Below are 23,831 nucleotides of genomic sequence, written 5' to 3'. Positions count from 1 at the left end.
ATGTCCTCTGCCCACTTTTTGATGGGGTTGTTTGTTTTTTTCTTGTAAATTTGTTTGAGTTCATTGTAGATTCTGGATATTAGCCCTTTGTCAGATGAGTAGGTTGCAAAGATTTTCACCCATTCTGTAGGTTGCCTGTTCACTCTGATGGTAGTTTCTTTTGCTGTGCAGAAGCTCTTTAGTTTAATGAGATCCCATTTGTCGATTTTGGCTTTTGTTGCCATTGCTTTTGGTGTTTTAGACATGAAGTCCTTGCCCACGCCTATGTCCTGAATGGTATTGCCTAGGTTTTCTTGTAGGATTTTAATGGTTTTAGGTCTAACATATAAGTCTTTAATCCATCTTGAATTAATTTTTGTATAAGGTGTAAGGAAGGGATCCAGTTGCAGCTTTCTACATATGGCTAGCCAGTTTTCCCAGCACCATTTATTAAATAGGGAATCCTTTCCCCATTTCTTGTTTTTGTCAGGTTTGTCAAAGATCAGATAGTTGTAGCTATGCGGCATCATTTCTGAGGGCTCTGTTCTGTTCCATTGATCTATGTCTCTGTTGTGGTACCAGTACCATGCTGTTTTGGTTACTGTAGCCTTGTAGTATAGTTTAAAGTCAGGTAGCGTGATGCCTCCAGCTTTGTTCTTTTGGCTTAGGATTGACTTGGCGATGCGGGCTCTTTTTTGGTTCCATATGAACTTTAAAGTAGTTTTTTCCAATTCTGTGAAGAAAGTCATTGGTAGCTTGATGGGGATGGCATTGAATCTATAAATGACCTTGGGCAGTATGGCCATTTTCACGATATTGATTCTTCCAACCCATGAGCATGGAATGTTCTTCCATTTGTTTGTATCCTCTTTGATTTCATTGAGCAGTGGTTTGTAGTTCTCCTTGAAGAGGTCCTTCACATCCCTTGTAAGTTGGATTCCTAGGTATTTTATTCTCTTTGAAGCAATTGTGAATGGGAGTTCACTCGTGATTTGGCTCTCTGTTTGTCTGTTATTGGTGTACAAGAATGCTTGTGATTTTTGTACATTAATTTTGTATCCTGAGACTTTGCTGAAGTTGCTAATCAGCTTAAGGAGATTTCGGGCTGAGACAATGGGGTTTTCTAGATATACAATCATGTCATCTGCAAACAGGGACAATTTGACTTCCTCTTTTCCTAATTGAATACCCTTTATTTCCTTCTCCTGCCTAATTGCTCTGGCCAGAACTTCCAGCACTATGTTGAAAAGGAGCGGTGAGAGAGGGCATCCCTGTCTTGTGCCAGTTTTCAGAGGGAATGCTTCCAGTTTTTGCCCATTCAGTATGATATTGGCTGTGGGTTTGTCATAGATAGCTCTTATTATTTTGAGATACGTCCCATCGATACCTAATTTATTGAGAGTTTTTAGCATGAAGAGATGTTGAATTTTGTCAAAGGCCTTTTCTGCATCTATTGAGATAATCATGTGGCTTTTGTCTTTGGTTCTGTTTATATGCTGGATTACATTTATTGATTTGCGTATGTTGAACCAGCCTTGCATCCCAGGGATGAAGCCCACTTGATCATGGTGGATAAGCTTTTTGATGTGCTGCTGGATTCGGTTTGCCAGTATTTTATTGAGGATTTTTGCATCAATGTTCATCAAGGATATTGGTCTGAAATTCTCTTTTTTGGTTATGTCTCTGCCAGGTTTTGGTATCAGGATGATGCTGGCTTCATAAAATGTGTTAGGGAGGATTCCCTCTTTTTCTATTGATTGGAATAGTTTCAGAAGGAATGGTACCAGTTCCTCCTTGTACCTCTGGTAGAATTCAGCTGTGAATCCATCAGGTCCTGGACTCTTTTTGGTTGGTAAGCTATTGATTATTGCCACAATTTCAGAAGCTGTTATTGGTCTATTCAGAGATTCAACTTCTTCCTGGTTTAGTCTTGGGAGGGTGTATTTGTCGAGGAATTTATCCATTTCTTCTAGATTTTCTAGCTTATTTGCATAGAGGTGTTTGTAGTATTCTCTGATGGTAGATTGTATTTCTGTGGGATTGGTGGTGATATCCCCTTTTTCGTTTTTTATTGCATCTATTTGATTCTTCTCTCTTTTCTTCTTTATTAGTCTTGCTAGCGGTCCATCAATTTTGTTGATCTTTTCAAAAAACCAGCTCCTGGATTCATTAATTTTTTGAAGGGTTTTTTGTGTCTCTATTTCCTTCAGTTCTGCTCTGATTTTAGTTATTTCTAGCCTTCTGCTAGCTTTTGAATGTGTTTGCTCTTGCTTTTCTAGTTCTTTTAATTGTGATGTTAGGGTGTCAATTTTGGATCTTTCCTGCTTTCTCTTGTGGGCATTTAGTGCTATAAATTTCCCTCTACACACTGCTTTGAATGTGTCCCAGAGATTCTGGTATGTTGTGTCTTTGTTCTCGTTGGTTTCAAAGAACATCTTTATTTCTGCCTTCATTTCATTATGTACCCAATAGTCATTCAGGAGCAGGTTGTTCAGTTTCCGTGTAGTTGAGCGGTTTTGAGTGAGTTTCTTAATCCTGAGTTCTAGTTTGATTGCACTGTGGTCTGAGAGACAGTTTGTTATAATTTCTGTTCTTTTACATTTGCTGAGGAGAGCTTTACTTCCAACTATGTGGTCAATTTTGGAATAGGTGTGGTGTGGTGCTGAAAAAAATGTATATTCTGTTGACTTGGGGTGGAGAGTTCTGTAGATGTCTATTAGGTCCACTTTATGTAGAGCTGAGTTCAATTCCTGGATATCCTTGTTAACTTTCTGTCTCGTTGATCTGTCTAATGCTGACAGTGGGGTGTTAAAATCTCCCATTATTATTGTGTGGGAGTTTAAGTCCCTTTGTAGGTCACTGAGGACTTGCTTTATGAATCTGGGTGCTCCTGTGTTGGGTGCATATATATTTAGGATAGTTAGCTCTTCTTGTTGAATTGATCCCTTTACCATTATGTAATGGCCTTCTTTGTCTCTTTTGATCTTTGTTGGTTTAAAGTCTATTTTATCAGAGACTAGGATTGCAACCCCTGCCTTTTTTTGTTTTCCAGTTGCTTGATAGATCTTCCTCCATCCCTTTATTTTGAGTCTATGTGTGTCTCTGCACGTGAGATGGGTTTCCTGAATACAGCACACTGATGGGTCCTGACTCCTTATCCAGTTTGCCAGTCTGTGTCTTTTGATTGGAGCATTTAGCCCATTTACATTTAACGTTAATATTGTTATGTGTGAATCTGATCCTGTCATTATGATGTTAGTTGGTTATTTTGCTCGTTAGTTGCTATAGTTTCTTCCTAGCCTCGATGGTCTTTACAATTTGGCATGTTTTTGCAGTGGCTGGAACCGGTTGTTCCTTTCCATGTTTAGTGCTTCCTTCAGGAGCTCTTTTAGGGCAGGCCTGGTGGTGACAAAATCACTCAGCGTTTGCTTGTCTGTAAAGTATTTTATTTCTCCTTCACTTATGAAGCTTAGTTTGGCGGGATAGGAAATTCTGGGTTGAAAATTCTTTTCTTTAAGAATGTTGAATATCGGCCCCCACTCTCTTCTGGCTTGTAGAGTTTCTGCTGAGAGATCAGCTGTTAGTCTGATGGGCTTCCCTTTGTGGGTAACCCGACCTTTCTCTCTGGCTGCCCTTAACATTTTTTCCTTCATTTCAACTTTGGTGAATCTGACAATTATGTGTCTTGGAGTTGCCCTTCTCGAGGAGTATCTTTGTGGCGTTCTCTGTATTTCCTGAATCTGAATGCTGGCCTGCCTTGCTAGATTGGGGAAGTTCTCCTGGATAATATCTTGCAGAGTGTTTTCCAACTTGGTTCCATTCTCCCCATCATTTTCAGGTACACCAATCAGACGTAGGTTTGGTCTTTTCACATAGTCCCAAATTTCTTGGAGGCTTTGTTCATTTCTTTTTATTCTTTTTTCTCTAAACTTCCCTTGTCTCTTCATTTCATTCATTTCATCTTCCATCAGTGATACCCTTTCTTCCAGTTGATCACATCTGCTACTGAGGCTTCTGCAATCTTCGCGTAGTTCTCGAAACTTGGCTTTCAGCTCCATCAGCTCCTTTAAGCCCTTCTCTCCATTGGTTATTCTAGTTATCCATCCTTCTAATTTTTTTTCAAAGTTTTTAACTTCTTTGCTATTGTTTTGAATTTCCTCTCGTAGCTCAGAGTAGTTTGATCGTCTGAAGCCTTCTTCTCTCAACTCATCAAAGTCATCCTCCATCCAGCTTTGTTCCGTTGCTGGTGAAGAACTGCGTTCCTTTGGAGGAGGAGAGGTGCTCTGTTTTTTAGAGTTTCCAGTTTTTCTGCTCTGTTTTTTCCCCATCTTTGTGGTTTTATCTACTTTTTGTCTTTGGTGATGGTGATGTACAGATGGGTTTTGGGTGTTGAAGTCCTTTCTGTTTGTTAGTTTTCCTTCTACCAGACAGGACCCTCAGCTGCAGATCTGTTGGAGTTTACTAGAGGTCCGCTCCAGACCCTGTTTGGCTGGGTGTCAGCAGCGGTGGCTGCAGAACAGCGGATTTTCGTGAGACCACAAATTCAGCTGTCTGATAGTTCCTCTGAAAGTTTTGTCTCAGAGGAGTACCCGGTTGAATGAGGTGTCAGTCTGACCCTACTGGGGGGGTGCCTCCCAGTTAGGCTGCTTAGGGGTGAGGGACCCACTTTAGGAGGCAGTCTGTCCGTTCTCAGATCTCCAGCTGCGTGCTGGGAGAACCACTACTCTCTTCAAAGCTGTCAGTCAGACAGGGGCATTTAAGTCTGTGGAGGTTCTTTGCTGAGTTTTTGTCTGTCTGTGCCCTGCCCCCAGAGGTGGAGCCTACAGCAGGCAGGCCTCCTTGAGCTATGGTGGGCTCCACCCAGTTCGAGCTTCCTGGCTGCTTTGTTTACCTAAGCAAGCCTGGGCAATGGCGGGCGCCCCTCCCCCAGCCTCGCTGCCGCCTTGCAGCTTGATCTCAGACTGCTGTGCTAGCAATCAGCGAGACTCCGTGGGCATAGGACCCTCCGAGCCAGGTGCGGGACACAATCTCCTAGTGTGCCGTTTTCCAGGCCCGTTGGAGAAGCGCAGTATTAGGATGGGACTGACCCGATATTCCAGGTGCCGTCTGTTTCCCCTTTCTTTGACTAGGAAAGGGAACTCCCTGACCCCTTGCACTTCCCGAGTGAGGCAATGCCTCGCCCTGCTTCGGCAGGGCGCTTCACCGTCTGTCCTGCACCCACTGTTAGGCACTCCCTAGTGAGATGAAACCGGTACCTCAAGCAGAAATGCAGAAATCACCAGTCTTCTGTGTCGCTGGGGCTGGGAGCTGGAGACCGGAGCTGTTCCTATTCGGCCATCTTGGCTCCACCCCCCTCTACTGTGTTTCTTAAAATAGATGGTATAATTCCTGCTAATGCAATCTAAAGACATTTTTCAAGTCCTGAATTAACTACACTTGATTTTTAAACTTTAAAGGTACCTGTATCTAAAACTCAGTGTTCTCTCTTTTCCTAGGTTTTGACAAGCCCATATTACATGGATTATGTACATTCGGATTTTCTGCCAGGCGTGTTTTACAGCAGTTTGCAGATAATGATGTGTCAAGATTCAAGGCAATTAAGGTAAATGTATATTACTATGTAATTTGAATATTACTATCTTTTTCTATCTTTAGAGAAGAAAAGGGGTTTTAGTGATTTAATTGAAAATAGATATTGTACTACAGCAATGTACATTTTTATTATTTCATTGACCTGGCAATCAGCACACTTTCTTTTTGTAGCTATAAATAGCTCTGTTGCACTTGCACCAGGAAGGATGCACAGTTGCAATTTTAACAGATAAACTGGCTTGCTTTATAAATTAATTAGGTGCATATATATATATATCAGTACATATGCCTTGAAAACTCAAGATTTGCTTTTTTTAACTGTGTTATCATTTTCCTTAATTTAATTAAAAATGTTAAGTGGCTGATTAAGTCCAATAAACATACATCTACAGCAATATAATGATTGCATATTGTTTTAACTCTGTACTTTTTAGTTGATTTCAAATTTTTATCCGTTATAAATAACAAGGAAAAATATCCATGCCCATATTATTTTGCGTACGTTTAAGCCAAAAGATGTACACTTAAAAAAGTTTAAGGCATTGTCAAATAGCTCCAAAAGCTTTTAATTTATCCTCCACGCAGCAGTGAAAATATATTTTCTGATGCATTGCCTTTGATAGCACTGATTACTCTCATGCTTTTCATTTTATTACAACTATTTTTTATTATCCAGTAATATATACACAGAGAAAATAATACAAAAAATTATGAAATAAAAAGTGGAATTATTTTGCCCTGTATACTCACCCCAGGCCTCATTCCTCAGACTTAATTTGTACCACTTTTAACTATTTCTTTAAGTTGTTCTGATGTACCTATATAACTCTACCTAATATGATTATGGTTTTATTTCTTGATTTGTCAAGATAAAAAACACTATTTTTTGATTCCATACTTTGAAAAGACGAAGAATTGGCTTACTTATATTAGTTACATCTTTATTTTACTAATTTTATCATATTATACTTAGGTCTTTTAGGAATTTAAATATCGTTAAACCTTGATTATTTTTTTTCTTTTGTGCTCTCTAATTTCCTTTCCAATTTTTTCCTCCTACAAGTAAAAGAGTTTCCTTTTAAAACATTTTTAACCCCACAATTCTTTTTTAAAGGCTCGTTTTGCAAAACCAGTATATCCAGGACAAACTCTACAAACTGAGATGTGGAAGGAAGGAAATAGAATTCATTTTCAAACCAAGGTATGAATTTTACTCTGCCACCCTTCTCACATGCTTTATCATTGTGTTCCATCTTATCATTTTTTTTTGGTTAGTACTATGGATAGAAAGTTCTTTTTAAGTAGTGGTAAATTTTAATTAAAAATAAGATACATCTTGTCTGGCGTTTTCAAAATTTTTATTTATCAGGCAACAGTTAAAAAAAATAAAATAGAAGTGTTTTGCACCTTGTGTTTTATTTTCTCTTTTATTTTCAACTAAATTGGTACCTATCTATGTAGCAGTGGCCCAGGTATTCTGAAAACCCAGCCAACCATGTCTTTTTGGCTCAACTAGTCAATCAAATCATTGTCAAAATATCATCTTAAAAAATTTAAAGGCGTGACTCAGACAGATATACAGTGAAAATGTGACAGAAATCTATTTGACTCATTAATGAAGGATCTTGCAATATGATAAAACATGTTCAAATGACAGTTAGAACAACAGTTTATATGGTCCAATAGGAAAGCCATTCTAAAATAATTTTGCAGAGTTAGAGACAAAATTAATTAATATCCTATAGAACAGTAAAATCTTATCCTTTATGAGTTTTCTCTGGACAGAAATCATATGCATCTTGATTACACAAAAATCCACAAATTAACAAGCTACATCACAGAGTTTGGGCCTAACAAATAGTAAATGAGGTTATTTTGGGGTGAGGCTGTTAGCAATGCTCCAGTAAAATACTTAAAGGACATGGAATCATTGTTTTATTTGCAAGTTATTAAAAGACAGTTTTTGTTAACACATTTGACCAGGCTAATACTTTTTGGCTTGATCATTTCATGCTATATAGAGTATATTAAACAACTCCAATGATAATAGTAACTGCTTTCATTTATTGAGAACCTATAAACTGGCAATATTATTTTCTTTAATATGCATAATAAATCTGTATGTAAATATAAGAAAATCTAGGTTCCTAAGAAAATCTAATCTAGGTGTCCTAAATAACTTGCTCGTGGTCACACAGCAAATGGTTGAGCTGGGATAGAAACCCGATCAGCATGGCTTCAAAGCTTTGATTACAGGCCCCAAATATCTTTTCTGTATCATGTTTTCTTTCACAAGTAGATAACTGCAAACTTCTTCTTACATGGTTGCCTTACTCCTAATTCCTTTCTGCTGGTTGCAATATCATTTTCCTGCTTAATCTGTACATATTGTTTATTTTACTTTTCAGATTCCTCCTGTCCTTCAGGCTTAAGTTCAAGCTCCACTTTGCTCTTAGAGACAGTCTCTTACTATTGCCCACTTTCTTACCCATACATACACTCAAATTGGTGTTCTCTGAAAGCCTTTGCAGCTAATATCTGTGCCACATATTTTGGAGCCCTCACATTTTCTAATTTGTTTTGTATGAGTAAGTTTTGCTTTTTGATTAAGATTAAGAACTCTAAAAGTGTTAAGGACCATGACTATATTACAGATTTTTATTTTCCTGCAATTCTAGTGATGAATAGTATGTAAATAATTTCTATGGATATAAACTTGAAGGGCTGAGAAATGATTAAATGTCTAAATATAATAATGTATTCTTGCCATTTTGTTAAATTCTAAGCATGCTGTATTATCTTTTCAGCATATTTGCTATATTTTTCTTCAGTGATTATAGATATTCTTTTTCTATTAGTTTTAGGACTCCTTCTCTCCCTTCCTCGTTTTCTCACTTTCTCCCTCCCTTCCTCCATTCCTCCTTTCCTTTCTATTCTTAAGATATAAGAAACATTTTAAACCAGTGTTTTAAAATGATTTGCTTGACTTGGTAACAATAAAGTAATTTACTAAAGTGCATTTTGTTCATTAATTATCTCTTTCCATGCTTTTCAATGTATGTAATTTGAAGTAAAGTGAACAAATTACTTGAAAGATACTTTTTCCTCCAAAATATGATGAGATGTAGTCAAGAGAATGATCTTCTATCATTCTTATCTTATGATCTTCTATCATTCTTATCTTATGATCTCCTATCTTATCCTATACATTTGTAGCAATACCATAATTTTTATGAAAGAATAGCCATTGGAATAATTTGAAATGAAGGACTAGGAATTAGAATTTGAATTCCTTTAATGACTATTTTGATAAAAGCCTATTTAGGCATTTAGTTTATACTGTGTACACTTCCTCTTGAAATAAGACCTGGAATTACTACTTAAAAAACACTATTATTTGTTCCTAGCCAATTTTATTCTATATTAGCAGAACAAACGTACTTTGAGTACCACTACCTCATGTGGCTATTGTGCTATGCCTTTTACTATTTATAAGGATTCAGCATGGACTGAATTCTGTTTATAAGAGTTCATCCCCTGTTCCCCACTTCCCCCCCAAAAAATGCCCAAAATACCAAGGCCCAGTCTCTATCAGCGTATTTACATTGGATTTTTTGGGGATGGGACCTCACAGGGTTTCTTTGTTTGTTTGTTTGTTTGTTTGTTTGTTTGTTTTAAAGGGCTCCAGTTGATTATAAAGTCAGGGTTACTAACAGTTGTATTAAATCAGAAAGCCTTTATGTTTGTTCATCTTGACATTTACTTTATCAGCCTTTTATTTTATCAGGATTATTATATTCTTTTTCATATGAGGAAAAAATATAAATTTTAAACTTTGTACTGTTTCACAGTGAAATTACACTTCCATTGTAATCAGAATAAATCGTTTTTTTTTCTTCTCCTCCTAAGGTACAAGAAACTGGAGACGTTGTCATTTCAAATGCATATGTGGATCTTGCACCAACATCTGATACTTCAGCTAAGACACCCTCTGAGGTAGGTTATAAAAATTAGTATCCAAGCCACTTCCTAATTTAGGAATTTCAGTTAAGGTGACTTTAAGAGTGGTTAGGCTACTTTAGAAAATTAACAACTATTCTTAATTCTTGAAGTGAAAGACATTAATTCAAAACTGCTTGGAGTAGAAGGAATACTCTGGCAATTTATGAACTTTAAAAAACTTGTTTTGCAGGATACTAGGATATCTTTCAAGAGAACATAATTTTCTAGTTTTAGAGTAAATAAATCAGTTGTTTAATCAGAATCTTAAGCAAATAGCGTTTTGGAGAAAAATAGATTAAAAAGTTGAATATCCTGTACCTTTTTCTTGATTTAAAGATTTATATAAAGCTTTGTATGCAAATATACAAACCAATAGTGTGTATAATTTATTAAAACATTGTATTCTTTATTAGCATGCTGAGACTTTTGATAAAATGTTTATATTCTATCTCTGAAATATTAACTTTGTAATGTTGAAGTTTCGATACTCATGATCTTTAATTGTCTGTCATAAACCCCATAACTGACTGAAAATTAAAATCCCTTAAGAATAGTCTAAGAAAAAAAAAAACTTTGACCGAGCTCGGTGCCTCACGCCTGTAATCCCAGTCCTTTGGGAGGCTGAAGTAGTTAATCACTTGAGGTCAGGAGTTCAAGACCAGGCTGGCCAACATGGTGAGACTCCGTCTCTACTAAAAATACAAAAATTAGCCAGCTTTGGTGGCGGGCTTCTGTAATCCCAGCTACTCAAGAAGCAGAGGCAGGAGAATCACATGAACCCGGTAGGTGGAGGTTGCAGTGAGCCGAGATTGCGCTACTGCGTTCTAGCCTGGGCGACAAGTCTGTCTCAAAAAAAAAAAAAAAAAAAAAAAACCCAAAAACTTAAGAAGTTTTAGAGCTGTAAAGAAATTCAGACTTCATGTAATTTAGTCTCATTTTATAAATTAAAAAAATGAGACCATAGAAGTTGATTAATTTGATCAGGATCTTTCTGAAGTTAGCTAAAACATAGGTTGTCCAGTTCATATTTTTCTTTTAAAATATTATTTGTGAATCCTAATAAAAGTAAAATCCTCTTAGTAAGAGGACTGAGGTTCTGAGCGATGTATATAAAGAGAGTATGAAAGACACATTGTATGAAGAAAACTGACTTATTTATGTGCAGAGTTTTAAAAAATCATTTTTGTTGCACATATATTTTATAATCACTTTTCTCCTTGAGTTATTTTTACAGAACTTTTAAAGTTTATTTTGTTGTTGTTGTTGTTAGGGCGGGAAGCTTCAGAGTACTCTCGTATTTGAGGAAATAGGACGCCGCCTAAAGGATGTTGGGCCTGAGGTGGTGAAGAAAGTAAATGCTGTATTTGAGTGGCATATAACCAAAGGCGGAAATATTGGGGCTAAGTGGAGTAAGTTACAGCCCTGATTTTATAATATTCTAAGGTAATTCTTAGTAAATAAAGTATCTTTTTAACAATTAAAGACCTTTGAAGGTAGGTAAATCTTACCTTTTTAGGTAAGTTTTTTTTCTTTTCCCGTGGGAATGAATAGGTTTGGGAATGTCCAAAGGGGTGTGTGTGTGTGTGTGTGTGTGTGTGTGTGTGTGTGTAAGAGATGTAGGAATCAGTTGAAATGAAAATACCTGTTTTAAGATTTCATTGTAATCCTTGAAAGTAGTTTAAACAGTCATCTTGGCTCTATGCATCTTTATGTAATCTTCAGCTTCTTAAACATAAGGCAAATTCATCAAGTCAAAATGAAGTATTCTTAAGTCATGATATTTGACAGTTACAAAATTATTTTCTTCATAGCAAAACAATAATTCGGATTATCTTAATTATCAATATAAAATCACTATTTTCTAGATAGATACAGATTATAGTCAAAGGTGTTTGTTTATCTAATCTAGGGAAATTACCTATTAGAGTGCCATGCACCCAGTATAAAACATCTTGCTGCAGAAAGAAAGCAGTCATATTTCTTTTCACTGATGTGGAGGTCCAAAGGGACCCTGGTACCATTTTGTAAAGAAAGAGAAATTAGAGGATAAAAAGAATAAAGAAAAAATATTCTGTCAGATCTTTTTCATCTGCTGTGTAACTCACATCCTTAATCATGGCACACACTTTAATTATAGAATATTCTAACCTCACTTTTATTTTTCTAGAGATTCTTCAATTAGGTCGAAAAGATGAAAATGGATAGGAGGTAGAGCAATAAGTCCCTGAATTCCCTTTCAACAGAGTCTGTTGCTTGTCACAGTTATCTTACTGTATTATGGTCATTTATAATTGTATGTTTTCTGTCATTTGACTTTGGGCTCAACCCTGAGAAATGGCTGCAGTTTGTCTATTTCTAGCTTCTAGTATGGTCAATAACACATAATAACTAGCCTGATTCTGCATATGTTGGAATGAGTGCTAAAAGCCATGTAGAAAGCATAGTTTCAGAAAACAGTATGGCTGCCTTTTAAAAAAAGGTTCTGAAATTGATGCTTTACCTTCTATTAAAATAATACGTTTATTGTATGGATAGTGATGTTTAGTTTTTATTTAGTATGAGTGAAATATGTAAGTATAATATGATACCAATGAGATATTTCATAAGTAACATATTTTATAGTATTTATTACTATTAATTTCTAAACCCAGCCAGAAGTTGTTGTAGTAAACCCTTTGAATCCTATTTTATTGTTCTAAGCAACAGTAAAAATTCAGAGAAAATGAAAGATGACATAAAGGCATAAGGAAGATAAAGAATCAGAGGATTTATGTGGCCTACGGAATAGTCTGCTCCTGAAAATTAAAACATAGGTACTCTTACCTGAAACTCCAGAAACCAAAAAGCTCTAAAAATGAGCATTTTTTTTTCTCATGATTCACTGGTGGTGAAGTCGGACTTGAGCTTATATGATGCTGTCGATTATCTTTAACTCACCTAGTGTGAGTTAGACAAGTATAGAAGTAAGACGCTTGTTTATAAATTGTTGCACCGTTGGGGGCCTTTTGTAATATGGAATACATGTTTTATGTATTATATTTCCTTCCTAAAATCTGATTCCAAATTCCAAAACACATCAGCCTGAAGCAGTTCATTCAGATAAGGACTTGTGGACCTGTACATGTATATAAATAATTCTTGTAGAACACAAGTGTTAAGAGACATGGAAAAGGGTGCTCTCTGCTTTCAGAGAATGGGAGGATTGATTCATTCAATGAACATTTGAGTATTTATATGCCAAGTTCTCTGCTAGGGTGGAGACTACAAATATGAATAGACAGGATGTCTTTTTTTTTTTAAATCCATAAGGATAATTATTTAGAGGCTGTGTGTCAGGAAAGGTGAAATACTGGGGTTGAGGAAAAAAAGGTTGTTGCACTGCAGAGTGAAAGGAAGACCTCAATTAAGGAAATGGTAATAATGGAGAGGAGAGGGCCTATGTGGAACTATTGCTAAGATTGAATTGGCTATCTTAGCTACTGATTATATCTAAAAAACAAGAGGAATGAGAAAGAGTCAAAACTAATACTGTGGTTTTGAGCCTGTGTGCTTGAGGATGTTGACTGCATTACTAGAAGTATGAAACAGGTAGAGGAGGGAGGTTTGGGAGAGAAGAAGATAAGTTGTGGTACCAACACTGTAGCCAACCAAGATCTGGACTAGATTGTGGGGACTGTGGGCCTGGAATTTAGGAGTAACTTCATAGCTGGAGGCAGAGAGTTGGAAAGCATATTTGAGGAATTAGTAGTTGGAACCAAGAACGTTGGCTTCATTCACCACCTTGCTTCATGACATGCAGGAAGAAAATGGAAGGAAAATCTTTGTCGGTCCTGCTGTTTCTGTTCACTTCATGGAATAATGGTTCTAAAATTTCCATTTGTCTGTAAACAAAATGAATATCATAGAATTTGGCCCACAGGTTTTAAATATGCAATTTATTGGTGTTTTTGGCAAAGACAATCCTATACTGTCAAATAGAAATCTATTGTTTGTATGTATCCAATACCTGTAAAATAATATTACTGAAACTTTTTACAAAGATTTATTTCCATGTGCTGAATACAATGTTGCTGAGCAAAATCTGTTTCGTTTTCTTTAGGATGATTTGTTTAAGCTGGTTGGCATTGAGCAGTTTGGTTGTTTTCCTCCTGAATTTAAATTTGGTTTCCTTTCACATGTTTGTAATCATTTCCATTACAGGAACATAAGTGGAATTTACATTTAGTTGGCAAGATACTATGGATTTTTGTTTGAATATTGTTTTTGTTTGAATAAATAATAAAATGAGCCAAGTTTTAAAAGGTACATACTGTAATTAGTTGTGTAGAGTTAAGTCTGCATATCTGGACTAAATCCAAACCTCCATTATGTACTATATATGTACTGTATGATGATGTGACTGGATGAGGATGTTCTCTGACTGTTAGAGGTTATCTATTTTGAATCTTAGACATTTGCCACAGTAGGTAAGAATGTACAAAGGTTTGGGAACTGGCATTCTTTTGATACCAGAATAATTAATTCTTGAGGATACCATGTGATCATTAAAACCTCTGAGCTCCTGGGTTGGTGCTCATCTTCTAGCAGTCAAACCAGATTGCCACTTAGGATTCTCAACTTGGATATAAACTAAATCCCAAGGGTGTCGGTTCCAAACGTTGGATTTGGATTGAAATGAGTGTCTCATGCATTTATAGAAAAGTCTTGAAAGATTTTCCTTGAAAAGGAATATGCTCTCCAGTTAGGAATGGGGGCGTGTTTGTTGGAGGTGTATCTGCCTCAGGGTTACTCTCTATTCCCAAAGCAACAGTGACTTGTTTCTTCTCTTACTAACAGCAGCTCCTGACTGCATGCTCATGGACATTTATCTTCAAAAGTACACACAAATGCACAAAATCATTTAAAACAATTCTGACTTTCCATCTTCTGTGTGTTATTCATCTTAATAACATCATTTTGTACTTTTTTCTTTGAAACGATTCCAGAATTATAGAAAAGTTGCAAAAATACTAGAGAACTTTTGTCTTTCATCCAGTTTCCTCAAATTGTTAAAATTTGTATCTCATCTTCTTTACTATTTTTTTCCATCATATGTGTTTTTTTCTTCGGAGGCATTTAGGAGTAACTTGCAGACATGATGTCCCTTTATGCCTAAGAGACTGCTACTAGCATTTTCTAAGATCAAAGACATTCTCTTATCTATTCACACAATAAAGACCAATATCAGGAGATTAACATTGATGCAGTATATTAGCTAATCTATAGATCTTGTTAATATTTCAATTGTCCCAATAATGTCGTTTATAGCAAAACAATAATTATTATTCATTATTAAAATGAAGAAAGAAAAAGAATTGATCAGGGTCCCATCTGGGATTATACATTACATTTGGTTCTTAGGTCTCTAGTCTGCTTTAATCTGGATGAGTTCCTCAGTGTTTGCTTTTCCCAATTTTGAGATATTTGAAGACTGGAGACCAATTATTTTATAGCCTGTTTCTTGATTTGTTTTTACTTGATGCTTTTTTCGTGATTAGTTTTAGTTTATGAACTTTTGGCAGGAATAACACATAAGTAATATGCTTTTGGTGTGATTTTTAAAAAATCTTAATTTTTAACCTGGGTTTTTTCTTTGTGTTTGTTATTATTAATATAAATTATATATATATATTTTTGGGGGGTAGACATCCGTCTTTCATGTGCTTTTCCATTTAACAAATAATTCCTAAGTATTTTCTCTTCAAGGAAGTATAGGGAATACAAAGACAAAACATGTTTGTGCCAGGAAAGACCCAATATTAAGGGAAGGTAGCATAAACAAAGTTCCTTCTTTCTCCTGTAGTGGCCCTTTGTGATTTGTAAAGTATATATCCTAATAAGATCCTCAGGGGTCTCCAGGTTTTCTTTTTTTTTTTCGAGACGGAGTCTCGCTCTGTCGCCCAGGCTGGAGTGCAGTGGCGCGATCTCAGCTCACTGCAAGCTCTGCTTCCTGGGTTCATGCCATTCTCCTGCCTCAGCCTCCCACGTAGCTGGGACTACAGGCGCCGACCACCACGCCTGGCTAATTTTTTGTATTTTTTAGTAGAGACGGGATTTCACTGTGTTAGCCAGGATGGTCTCGATCTCCTGACCTTGTGATCCGCCTGCTTCGGCCTCCCAAAGTGCTGGGATTACAGGCGTGAGCCACTGCGCCCGGCCTAGGGGTCTCCAAGTTTTCAAATGCCATATTCTCATCTGTTACGTCACCCCTTCCTCATTAAATACTGTAAAGTATGACTGAAATTGTTACGGACTCTTTCAGAAGCTTAGTTATTAATAAATACAGAGCTAAAAATCAACAGTAAGATGCCTATAATGAATTCTGACGCTAAGAGAAAATGAATACAATCTCTTTCTTCACTTCTGCAATAAGATTAGCTGTGATCTTATAGGTGTCTATAAACTCAAGGTGATGGTGGTGGTTGCAGACCATGACCTGAGCCACTACAGAAGTGGAAGTTCCACTTCTTTACCTCGAATTTCTGTATTCTTGTATTTCTGTATTTTGCTTTTTTTCTAAATGACAGATAATGTATAATCGATAGATAGAATCTGTGTAGAATAAGTGCCACATTAACGTGGAAACTATAGAAATGTCTGCATTTTACTTGGTTTATTTTACCCCCATTTTGTGGAGAGAAAAAGATACACATTGGTTTCTTCCTATTTTTCCCAGCTATTGACCTGAAAAGTGGTTCTGGAAAAGTGTACCAAGGCCCTGCAAAAGGAGCTGCTGATACAACAATCATACTTTCAGATGAAGATTTCATGGAGGTGGTCCTGGGCAAGCTTGACCCTCAGAAGGTAATGTTCTCAAATGTTCATTTATTCATTATTTTATTGTTTCCTCTTTGACAATTGCAGTTTTTAAGCTGATGCCCAAATTCTGATTTATAAGCCAGGTTTCTTACAACTCTGAAGATGACACAATTGCTGCTGATATTCTGGTTGACAGGTCATATATTTCTTTTTTAATGGAGTTTCACCTGACACTTTTTAAGACTGAACCCACATTTAGATTTTTTAATATATTCTGTTATGTGTTCAAAGGTGAAAAACCATATGACATTAGTAGGTACTACATAAAATTAGACATTCCCAATAAATAAGATTAAGAAATCATTGAATATTGGAACTAGAAGGATATTTTAACGTAATAGCCAATGTCTTACTTAGGGTAAATCTTAGAGGCATTTCAGTGGAAAATCATGGTTAAGACAAGAGTGCCTTCTGTGACCATTATTTAGTTAATATTATTTTGAAACTTTTGGCCAATCCACAAATACACAAAATTAAAGTAATTGATGTGGCAATTAGAATGGAAGAGAAAAATTTGTTATTTTCAATTTGTGATTATGTAGCTAGAAATTCCAAGGGAACTATCTTACTGATTCTTAGAATGAAGGAGTTCAAACAAATGGCTGAGTGCAGTCATTTAAAAATAGCTTTCACATTGGAGTAATTTGAATAAATGAGGAAATATACAACTTTCCTGTATAGAAAGACTGAAAGGAATTGTAAAGTAGTATAGTAGGTAAAAAGTTGTCTTTGGCATCAGATAAAATCTAAATTTGAATCTTGCCCCTGTCACTTCATCCAAAAGCCTCAATTTTCTCATTTATAAAATGAGTTTTATAATTGTAATGTTTACAAAGGCTTGTTATAAGAACTCAACCCAATAATATGTGTGAAGAGCTTAGTGTAGTGCTTGGCAATGCAGTGAACCGTCTGTTAATTTCTTTCCAGGAATTTATTTAGTACCTATTCAGGTTCTAGGTACTGGCTAAATTAAAACAAAACTCTACTGTATGGAGCTTTCTTTTAGTGTACTAATGCAAAAGAAATCAAATCTCAAGTTAGAGAAGAAGAATAAGCCTGAGTAGAGTGTTAGAGCAGTGACTGGCAAACTTTTTCTGTAAAGGGTTACATAGTAAATATTTTAGGCTTTGTGGGCAAGATGGTCTCTGTTGCAGCTCTTCAGCTTTGCCATTGTAGCCTTAAAGTAGCCATAGAGAATATATAAACAATGGATTGTGACTGTGTTCCAATAAAACTTTATTTACAGAAACACACGGCCACTAGATCTGGTTCTTCAGCTGTTGTTTGCCAACCCTTGAGTTAGAATGTGACAGGACAGGGGAACTATTTTAAATAGATTGTTTAAAATACCTTCTGGGGGTTTTCTAAGGTACCTGAAATGCCTGATAGAGATTTGAACAGAGTATCAGAATGAGTCATCAGACTAAGGAAACAACTAGTACAAAGGCTGCCGGGCGAGGAACTTGGCTCCACTTAGTCTTCTCTGAGCCCCATAGTGAGAGAACCACCCCTCTACTTGATCACTCTGATGGGAAGCTTTCTGGCATGTCAAACTTACTGTGACCAAAATAGAACTTGTGATTTATTTTTCTCCCCCAGTCTCTTCCTTCTTAATCAGTGGCACCATCATCTGTTTACCCAAATTGATAAGCCCAGAAATGTCAAAGTTATCTTAGATTCCTTCTGCCCTTCTCTATCCTTTTCTTCCTTACTTCTTTCTGACCTTTCTCCAAAATATATCTTGAATTCATCTTCTCCCTCTCTAGGGATATCACTGTGATCCCAGCCTCTGTCATCTCTCACCTGTCTTACTTCTTCCAGTCTTGTCTCTCCCATTCAGTCTGTTGTTCTCCACCCAGGAGCCAGAGTAATCCTTTAAAAATGTAAATCAGATTAGATTATTTATGTACGTTAGTCATTTCTACTACTTTCATTAATTACCGGTTCATATTTATCATCCCACTCGATACAAAATCTCCAGGATTTCCTTTTGCATGTGTATAAAATCCAAGCTAGCTGTTACCATGTTGTATATGATGTTTCTTTCCCTTGTTCCTTTTTCAGGCTTCATCCCATGCCACTTGCTCCAACAACTGTAATGCTAATTCTAGTTATTTTTTCATTATTTTGCCCTTCCTTTCAGTTCCTTCCCATCAGCTTTTACTCCTTCAATGTCTACGCATTTGCCTTTTCTGGAATTTCTCCTTCTAGCTGTTTGCATGGCTGGCTTCATTTCATGCAAAGTAGTTTCTTCCTGTTATATTCTGATAGCATCCTGTTTTCTCCTTCATTGCATTTATAACAGGCTTTAAATATTTGTTTACATTTTACTTTTTGACTCCCCTAGTTTAATGTTAGCTCTGTGAGAACAGGGACAGATAAGCAGCCTAGCCTAGAATATTGCCTAGTATACTGTAGACATTCATACTCAGGTAGATTAAAGCAAATATAGAAGTAAGGAATGAAAGCTCAATATTGGTAGTTTAGGCTGTATAGAAATTAGAAACTTCTGCATGTCAGACTCTATAGTATATTTCCATAAATTGAGGGAAAAAATGAAATGATGATACATAGTATCATTCCAAAAATTCTGGAAAGCACTACAACCTCAATAGAAAAAGTGGACAAAAGTCCATCAATGATAGACTGGATTAAGAAAATGTGGCACATACACACCATAGAATACTATGCAGCCATAGAAAAGGATGAGTTCATGTCCTTTGTAGGGACATGGATGAAGCTGGAAACTATCATTCTTAGTAAACTATCGCAAGGACAGAAAACCAAACACCGCATGTTCTCACTCATAGGTGGGAATTGAACAATGAGAACACTTGGACACAGGGCGGAGAACATCACACACTGGGTCCTGTTGTGGGGTGGGGGGAGGGGGGAGGGATAGCATTAGGAGATATACCTAATGCTAAATGACGAGTTAACGGGTGCAGCACACCAACATGGCACATGTATACATATGTAATAAACCTGCACATTGTGCACATGTACCGTAGAACTTAAAGCATAATAATAATAATAAAAAAGAAAAAGTGGACAAAAGGTATGGAACAGTAATTAATGAAATAAATAGAAATGACTAACATACAAAAGAAAAAAATTTTTCCAAGTATCCAAAAATACAAATTAAAGCATGTTATTTTTGCCTCATATTTTCAAAGTGCAAGAAAATAGTGTTTTTAAGGTTGGGATAAGATAATTTATATACACCTGGAGGGAATATAAAATTGGCATCGGCGGGGCACAATGTCTCGTGCCTGAAGTTCCAGCACTTTGGGAGGCCAAGGCAGGAGAATTGCTTGAGTCCAGGAGTTTGAGCCTGGGCAACGCAGTGAGACCCTGTCTCTACCAAAAAAAAAAAAAAAAATTAGCCTTGTATGGTGGCACATACCTGTAGTCCCAGCTACTTGAGAGGCTGAGTTGGGAGGATCACTTGAGCCCAGGAGGTTTAGGCTGCAGTGAGTGTGATCATGCACCTGTAGCCTGGGTGACACAGCAAGACCCTGTCTCAATCAGTCAGTAGTTGGTATAGCCTTTCTGGAAAGCACAGTGCTTCCAGACCTTCTTCCTTTATGGCAGTTTATAGTCTTACTACTTTTTGCATGGCACTCCTAGGCCAAACCATATACCTAACAGTTTCATTTATGAAGTAGTTCGAAACAATTAGTTTTTTGTGTTCAACCAGTATGACTGTATTTCCCTCCCAAATTAACAGTATTCCAAGTGTCCCTCAGAGAGTTTGCTGTGATGTCTGGTGCATGGCAGTGCAGAGTTTGGAAACTGGCAGTATGGACGTATGGTTAAGGGCTTTAAGAAATTAGAAAATAGATAGGAGGAAAGATTTATGTACAAAATTCTTCTGCTCAAAAATGTCCAAAATTGATATTTTTACTTCGAGTAATTAGGTGTTCTTGTTTTAGGTTGTAAATCTCTTTCAGAGTTTAGTACGTAGCAGGCTGGTCTAAGTACTGACTCCTTCCCTGCACGAGTTGCAGACCATTGTTTTGTTTGTTTTTTGTAACTGCATAGTGAAAGAAATCTTAGTTTTGAAATTCTGGTCTCCTGTTTGAATGCATTTGATTGTGACTGAATGAGCTCTCTCTTACTATTTCTGGAATAAAAAGTTGTTGCCTTGTCTCCAGTTCACAAGGGTTTGCTTCTGAGACTAAGTGCTGCCAGTTAACAAGTATTGTTAACAAGCATTGCTGAGCAAAGAACACCTGAGTTTAAGCCGTGGCCCTACTTCTTGCTGGCTTTGTAGACTTGAGCAGGTTATTTAAGAAGCTCTCTGAAATTCAGTTTCTCATCTGCCAGCTGGGGTAAGAACTGCTGATGTGCCCACTTCAAATTGACAGCTGTGATTCTTAAGTGAGATTATATTTGTGGAGCTGCTTTGTAATGCTAAATGTATATAGGTATCACTATTTTTTCCATTTAGCTAGAAATCTAGAGGCTTTTTCACTTTATATTTTATGTAATCTATAAAAACTATGGTTGATTATTTTTATTTTACTGATAGGGAATTTACACTGAAGGAGAACTTAAGGAACTTGCGCCAGTTTCTGTATCACGTTAGATACAAAACTGCTACAGGAACCCTTCATTTTTTAACACACCAGCTTTTGCTTGATAATAATGATGAATTAATACTCTCTTACCACATGTCAAACTACTAAGCTAAGCACTGTACACATTATTTTATTTAACACACACAATAGAGTTGTGTTATTTAGGTACTGTTGTTATGCCTTTTATAGATGAGGAGATTGACGCTCACAGAGAACACGTATCTAAGCATTTTCTCAAGCTCACCTTGCTATTAAGGGGCAGAGCCTGGATTTTAACCCAGGCATTCTGATGCTACAGCTGTGATCTGTTCAACATTGTGTTACATTCTCTAGTTTGTCATTTCTTGGCTTTCTAGTTCATGAAACTGTAGTAAATATTTTAAATCTGCTTTTAAAAGTTCTGAATTGGATATTTTTATTAGGAAAACAGTGTAGCCTTTTATTAATATGGTCTCAAATTCACGTGTAAGAACATAAAGTAAAGCCAGAAACGTAGGTTGAAACAGAACTCCCAGATCCGTGAGTTCAGATAAATTACTGTATAGTTTTCTAAAATACACAGGAGTGATTTTTCTTTTTTTTAGATCCCTAAAAAATATGTGCTATCTATAGTTATTAAATTGTCCTTGCTAAATAAAAGTTGCCTTTGTTGTCCAGAATTATTAGCTCGATTGTATTCAGCCTGAATAATGATCTTAAAAAAAAAAAAAGAAATAAACTATAACATGGTAACAGTTGGCACTCTTTTTCCCTCCTCTCCTTGCAGGCATTCTTTAGTGGCAGACTGAAGGCCAGAGGGAACATCATGCTGAGCCAGAAACTTCAGATGATTCTTAAAGACTATGCCAAGCTCTGAAGGGCACACTACACTATTAATAAAAATGCAATAATTAAATACTCTCTTCACCCAAATATCCTTATTCTGCAAAAGTGATTAGAACTAAGATGCAGGCGAAATTGCTTAACATTTTCAGATATCAGATAACTGCAGATTTTCATTTTCTACTAATTTTTCATGTATCATTATTTTTACAAGGAACTATATATAAGCTAGCACATAATTATCCTTCTGTTCTTAGATCTGTATCTTCATAATAAAAAAATTTCACCCAAGTCCAGTTTCCTTAGAATTTGCGATAGCATTGGTAAGTTGAAAGGAAAATTAAATCAATAAAGGCCTTTGATACCATTGTTTTTTTGTGATTTTCTGTTTTTTTTATATATGGATACCCCAGTTTTTATGTGAATTTCCATGTATGCACTAATTTTTCATACTTTGTTCTGATAGTATTCTGGTTTAAAGCAAGAGAAAAGTCTTTATGCTCCCAGATAGTTTTCTTTCTTCTCCCCTCCCCTTTGCTGGAAATTCTTTACTACATATAATGTTTATAAATCTACCAAGTATAGCTTTCTTGAATAATCAGCAGTCTCAAATCAAAAAGATGGTTACTAGCAAGTACTGCCATGTCACTGTTTTTCAGCATTTAGCTCTGATGAAGTGTGCTGGGAGATGCTCTTTGGATGAGTTGGCTGCAGAGGTGACGAGCAGCAAGTGGGATGCTAAGCTCGGGGATGGAGTAAATGTCAATCATGTAACACAGCTGAGGAGAATATGTGTGAGTGGCTAGTTTGGGCTGAGTTTCTCGGGAAGCTGATTTTGAGATGGAGATTCATGTGCAGGAAGTTGATTTGGGAGGTGCTTTTATGAGCAGCACCTGCCAGGAGAAGCAAAGGAAGCAGAGCTGGGCCGACGGAGACATTAGGCTATGGTTGCAGTTACCATAAGGCCCGGACTGATCTTTTGGGGAGCTCTGAAGCTGAGATGGCCATTCAGAATTGTCCTGAGGCAAGTAGTCATTGGTTATGACCTGCCCTGCCATGGGGCCATGACCTTGGTCAAAGCGGCAAAGCAATTCCTGGAGTTGGCTTGCCCAGCAGTTGGGGGAATATGTCTTTTTTTTTTCCTTAAAACTTTTAAGTTCAGGGGTACATGTGCAGGATGTACTGGTTTGTTACATAGGTAAACATGTGCCATGGTGGTTTGCTGCACAGCTCATACCATCACCTAGATATTAAGTGCAGCATCAATTAGCTGTTCTTCCTGATGCTCTCCCTCCTCCCACCTTCACCCCTGCAACAGGCCCCAGTGTGAGTTGTTCCCCACCATGTGTCCATGTGTTCTCATCATTCAGCTCCCTCTTATAAGTGAAAACATGCGGCGTTTGCTTTTCTGTTGTTGCGTTAGTTTCCTAAGGATAATGGCCTCCAGCTCCATCCATGTCCCTGCAAAGATATGGTCTCACTCTTTTTTATGGCTGCAGAGTATTCCATTGTATATAGCTACCACATTTTCTTTATCCAGTCTATCATTGGTGGGCATTTGGGTTGATTCTGTGTCTTTGCTATTGTGAATAGTGCTGCAGTGAACATTTGTGTGCATGTACCTTTATAATAGAATGATTTATATTCCTTTGGGTAAATACCCAATAATGGGATTGCTGGGTCAAATGGTATTTCTGCCTCTAAGTCTTTGAGGAATTGCCACACTGTCTTCCACTGTGGTTGAATTAATTTATACTCCCCCCAACAGTGTAAAAGTGTTTTTATTTATTCACAGCCTCACCAGCATCTATTGTTTCTTGATTTTTTAATAATCGCCATTCTGACTGGCATGAGATGGTATCTCATTGATTTGCATTTCTCTAGTGATCAGTGATGTTGAACTTTTCTTCATGTTTTTTGGCCACATGTGTGTCTTCTTTTGAGAAGTATCTGTTCATGTCCTTTGCCCCACTTTTTAATTGGGTTGTTTTTTTC

At 36.7% G+C, this 23,831-nt stretch overlaps 1 protein-coding gene across 4 annotated transcripts in view; it reads left to right on the top strand.

The window, feature by feature from the left end:
• The window catches only part of HSD17B4 (hydroxysteroid 17-beta dehydrogenase 4), a 94,430-nt gene extending 72,225 nt beyond the window's left edge, over positions 1–22,205 (top strand). For 3 of the 4 annotated variants that reach the window (XM_032156589.2, XM_058440583.1, XM_058440585.1), the window contains 6 exons: positions 5,475–5,581; positions 6,686–6,772; positions 9,481–9,567; positions 10,844–10,982; positions 16,289–16,416; positions 21,781–22,205. In XM_032156589.2, the coding sequence (XP_032012480.1) occupies positions 5,475–5,581; positions 6,686–6,772; positions 9,481–9,567; positions 10,844–10,982; positions 16,289–16,416; positions 21,781–21,870 (638 nt within the window). In that variant the 3' untranslated portion in view covers positions 21,871–22,205. Of the gene's footprint in view, positions 1–5,474; positions 5,582–6,685; positions 6,773–9,480; positions 9,568–10,843; positions 10,983–16,288; positions 16,417–20,588; positions 20,793–21,780 lie in introns of those variants that run through there. The other variant, XM_058440584.1, reaches the window with a different exon arrangement.
• The last annotated feature ends 1,626 nt before the right edge of the window (positions 22,206–23,831 follow it).

This window comes from Hylobates moloch, unplaced genomic scaffold (genome assembly GCF_009828535.3).
Source record: "Hylobates moloch isolate HMO894 unplaced genomic scaffold, HMol_V3 SCAFFOLD_6, whole genome shotgun sequence".
In the NCBI taxonomy this organism is placed as follows: Eukaryota; Metazoa; Chordata; class Mammalia; order Primates; family Hylobatidae; genus Hylobates; species Hylobates moloch.
Note: the sequence above shows the minus strand (reverse complement) of the source record. Positions and strands in the feature narration are given on the sequence as shown.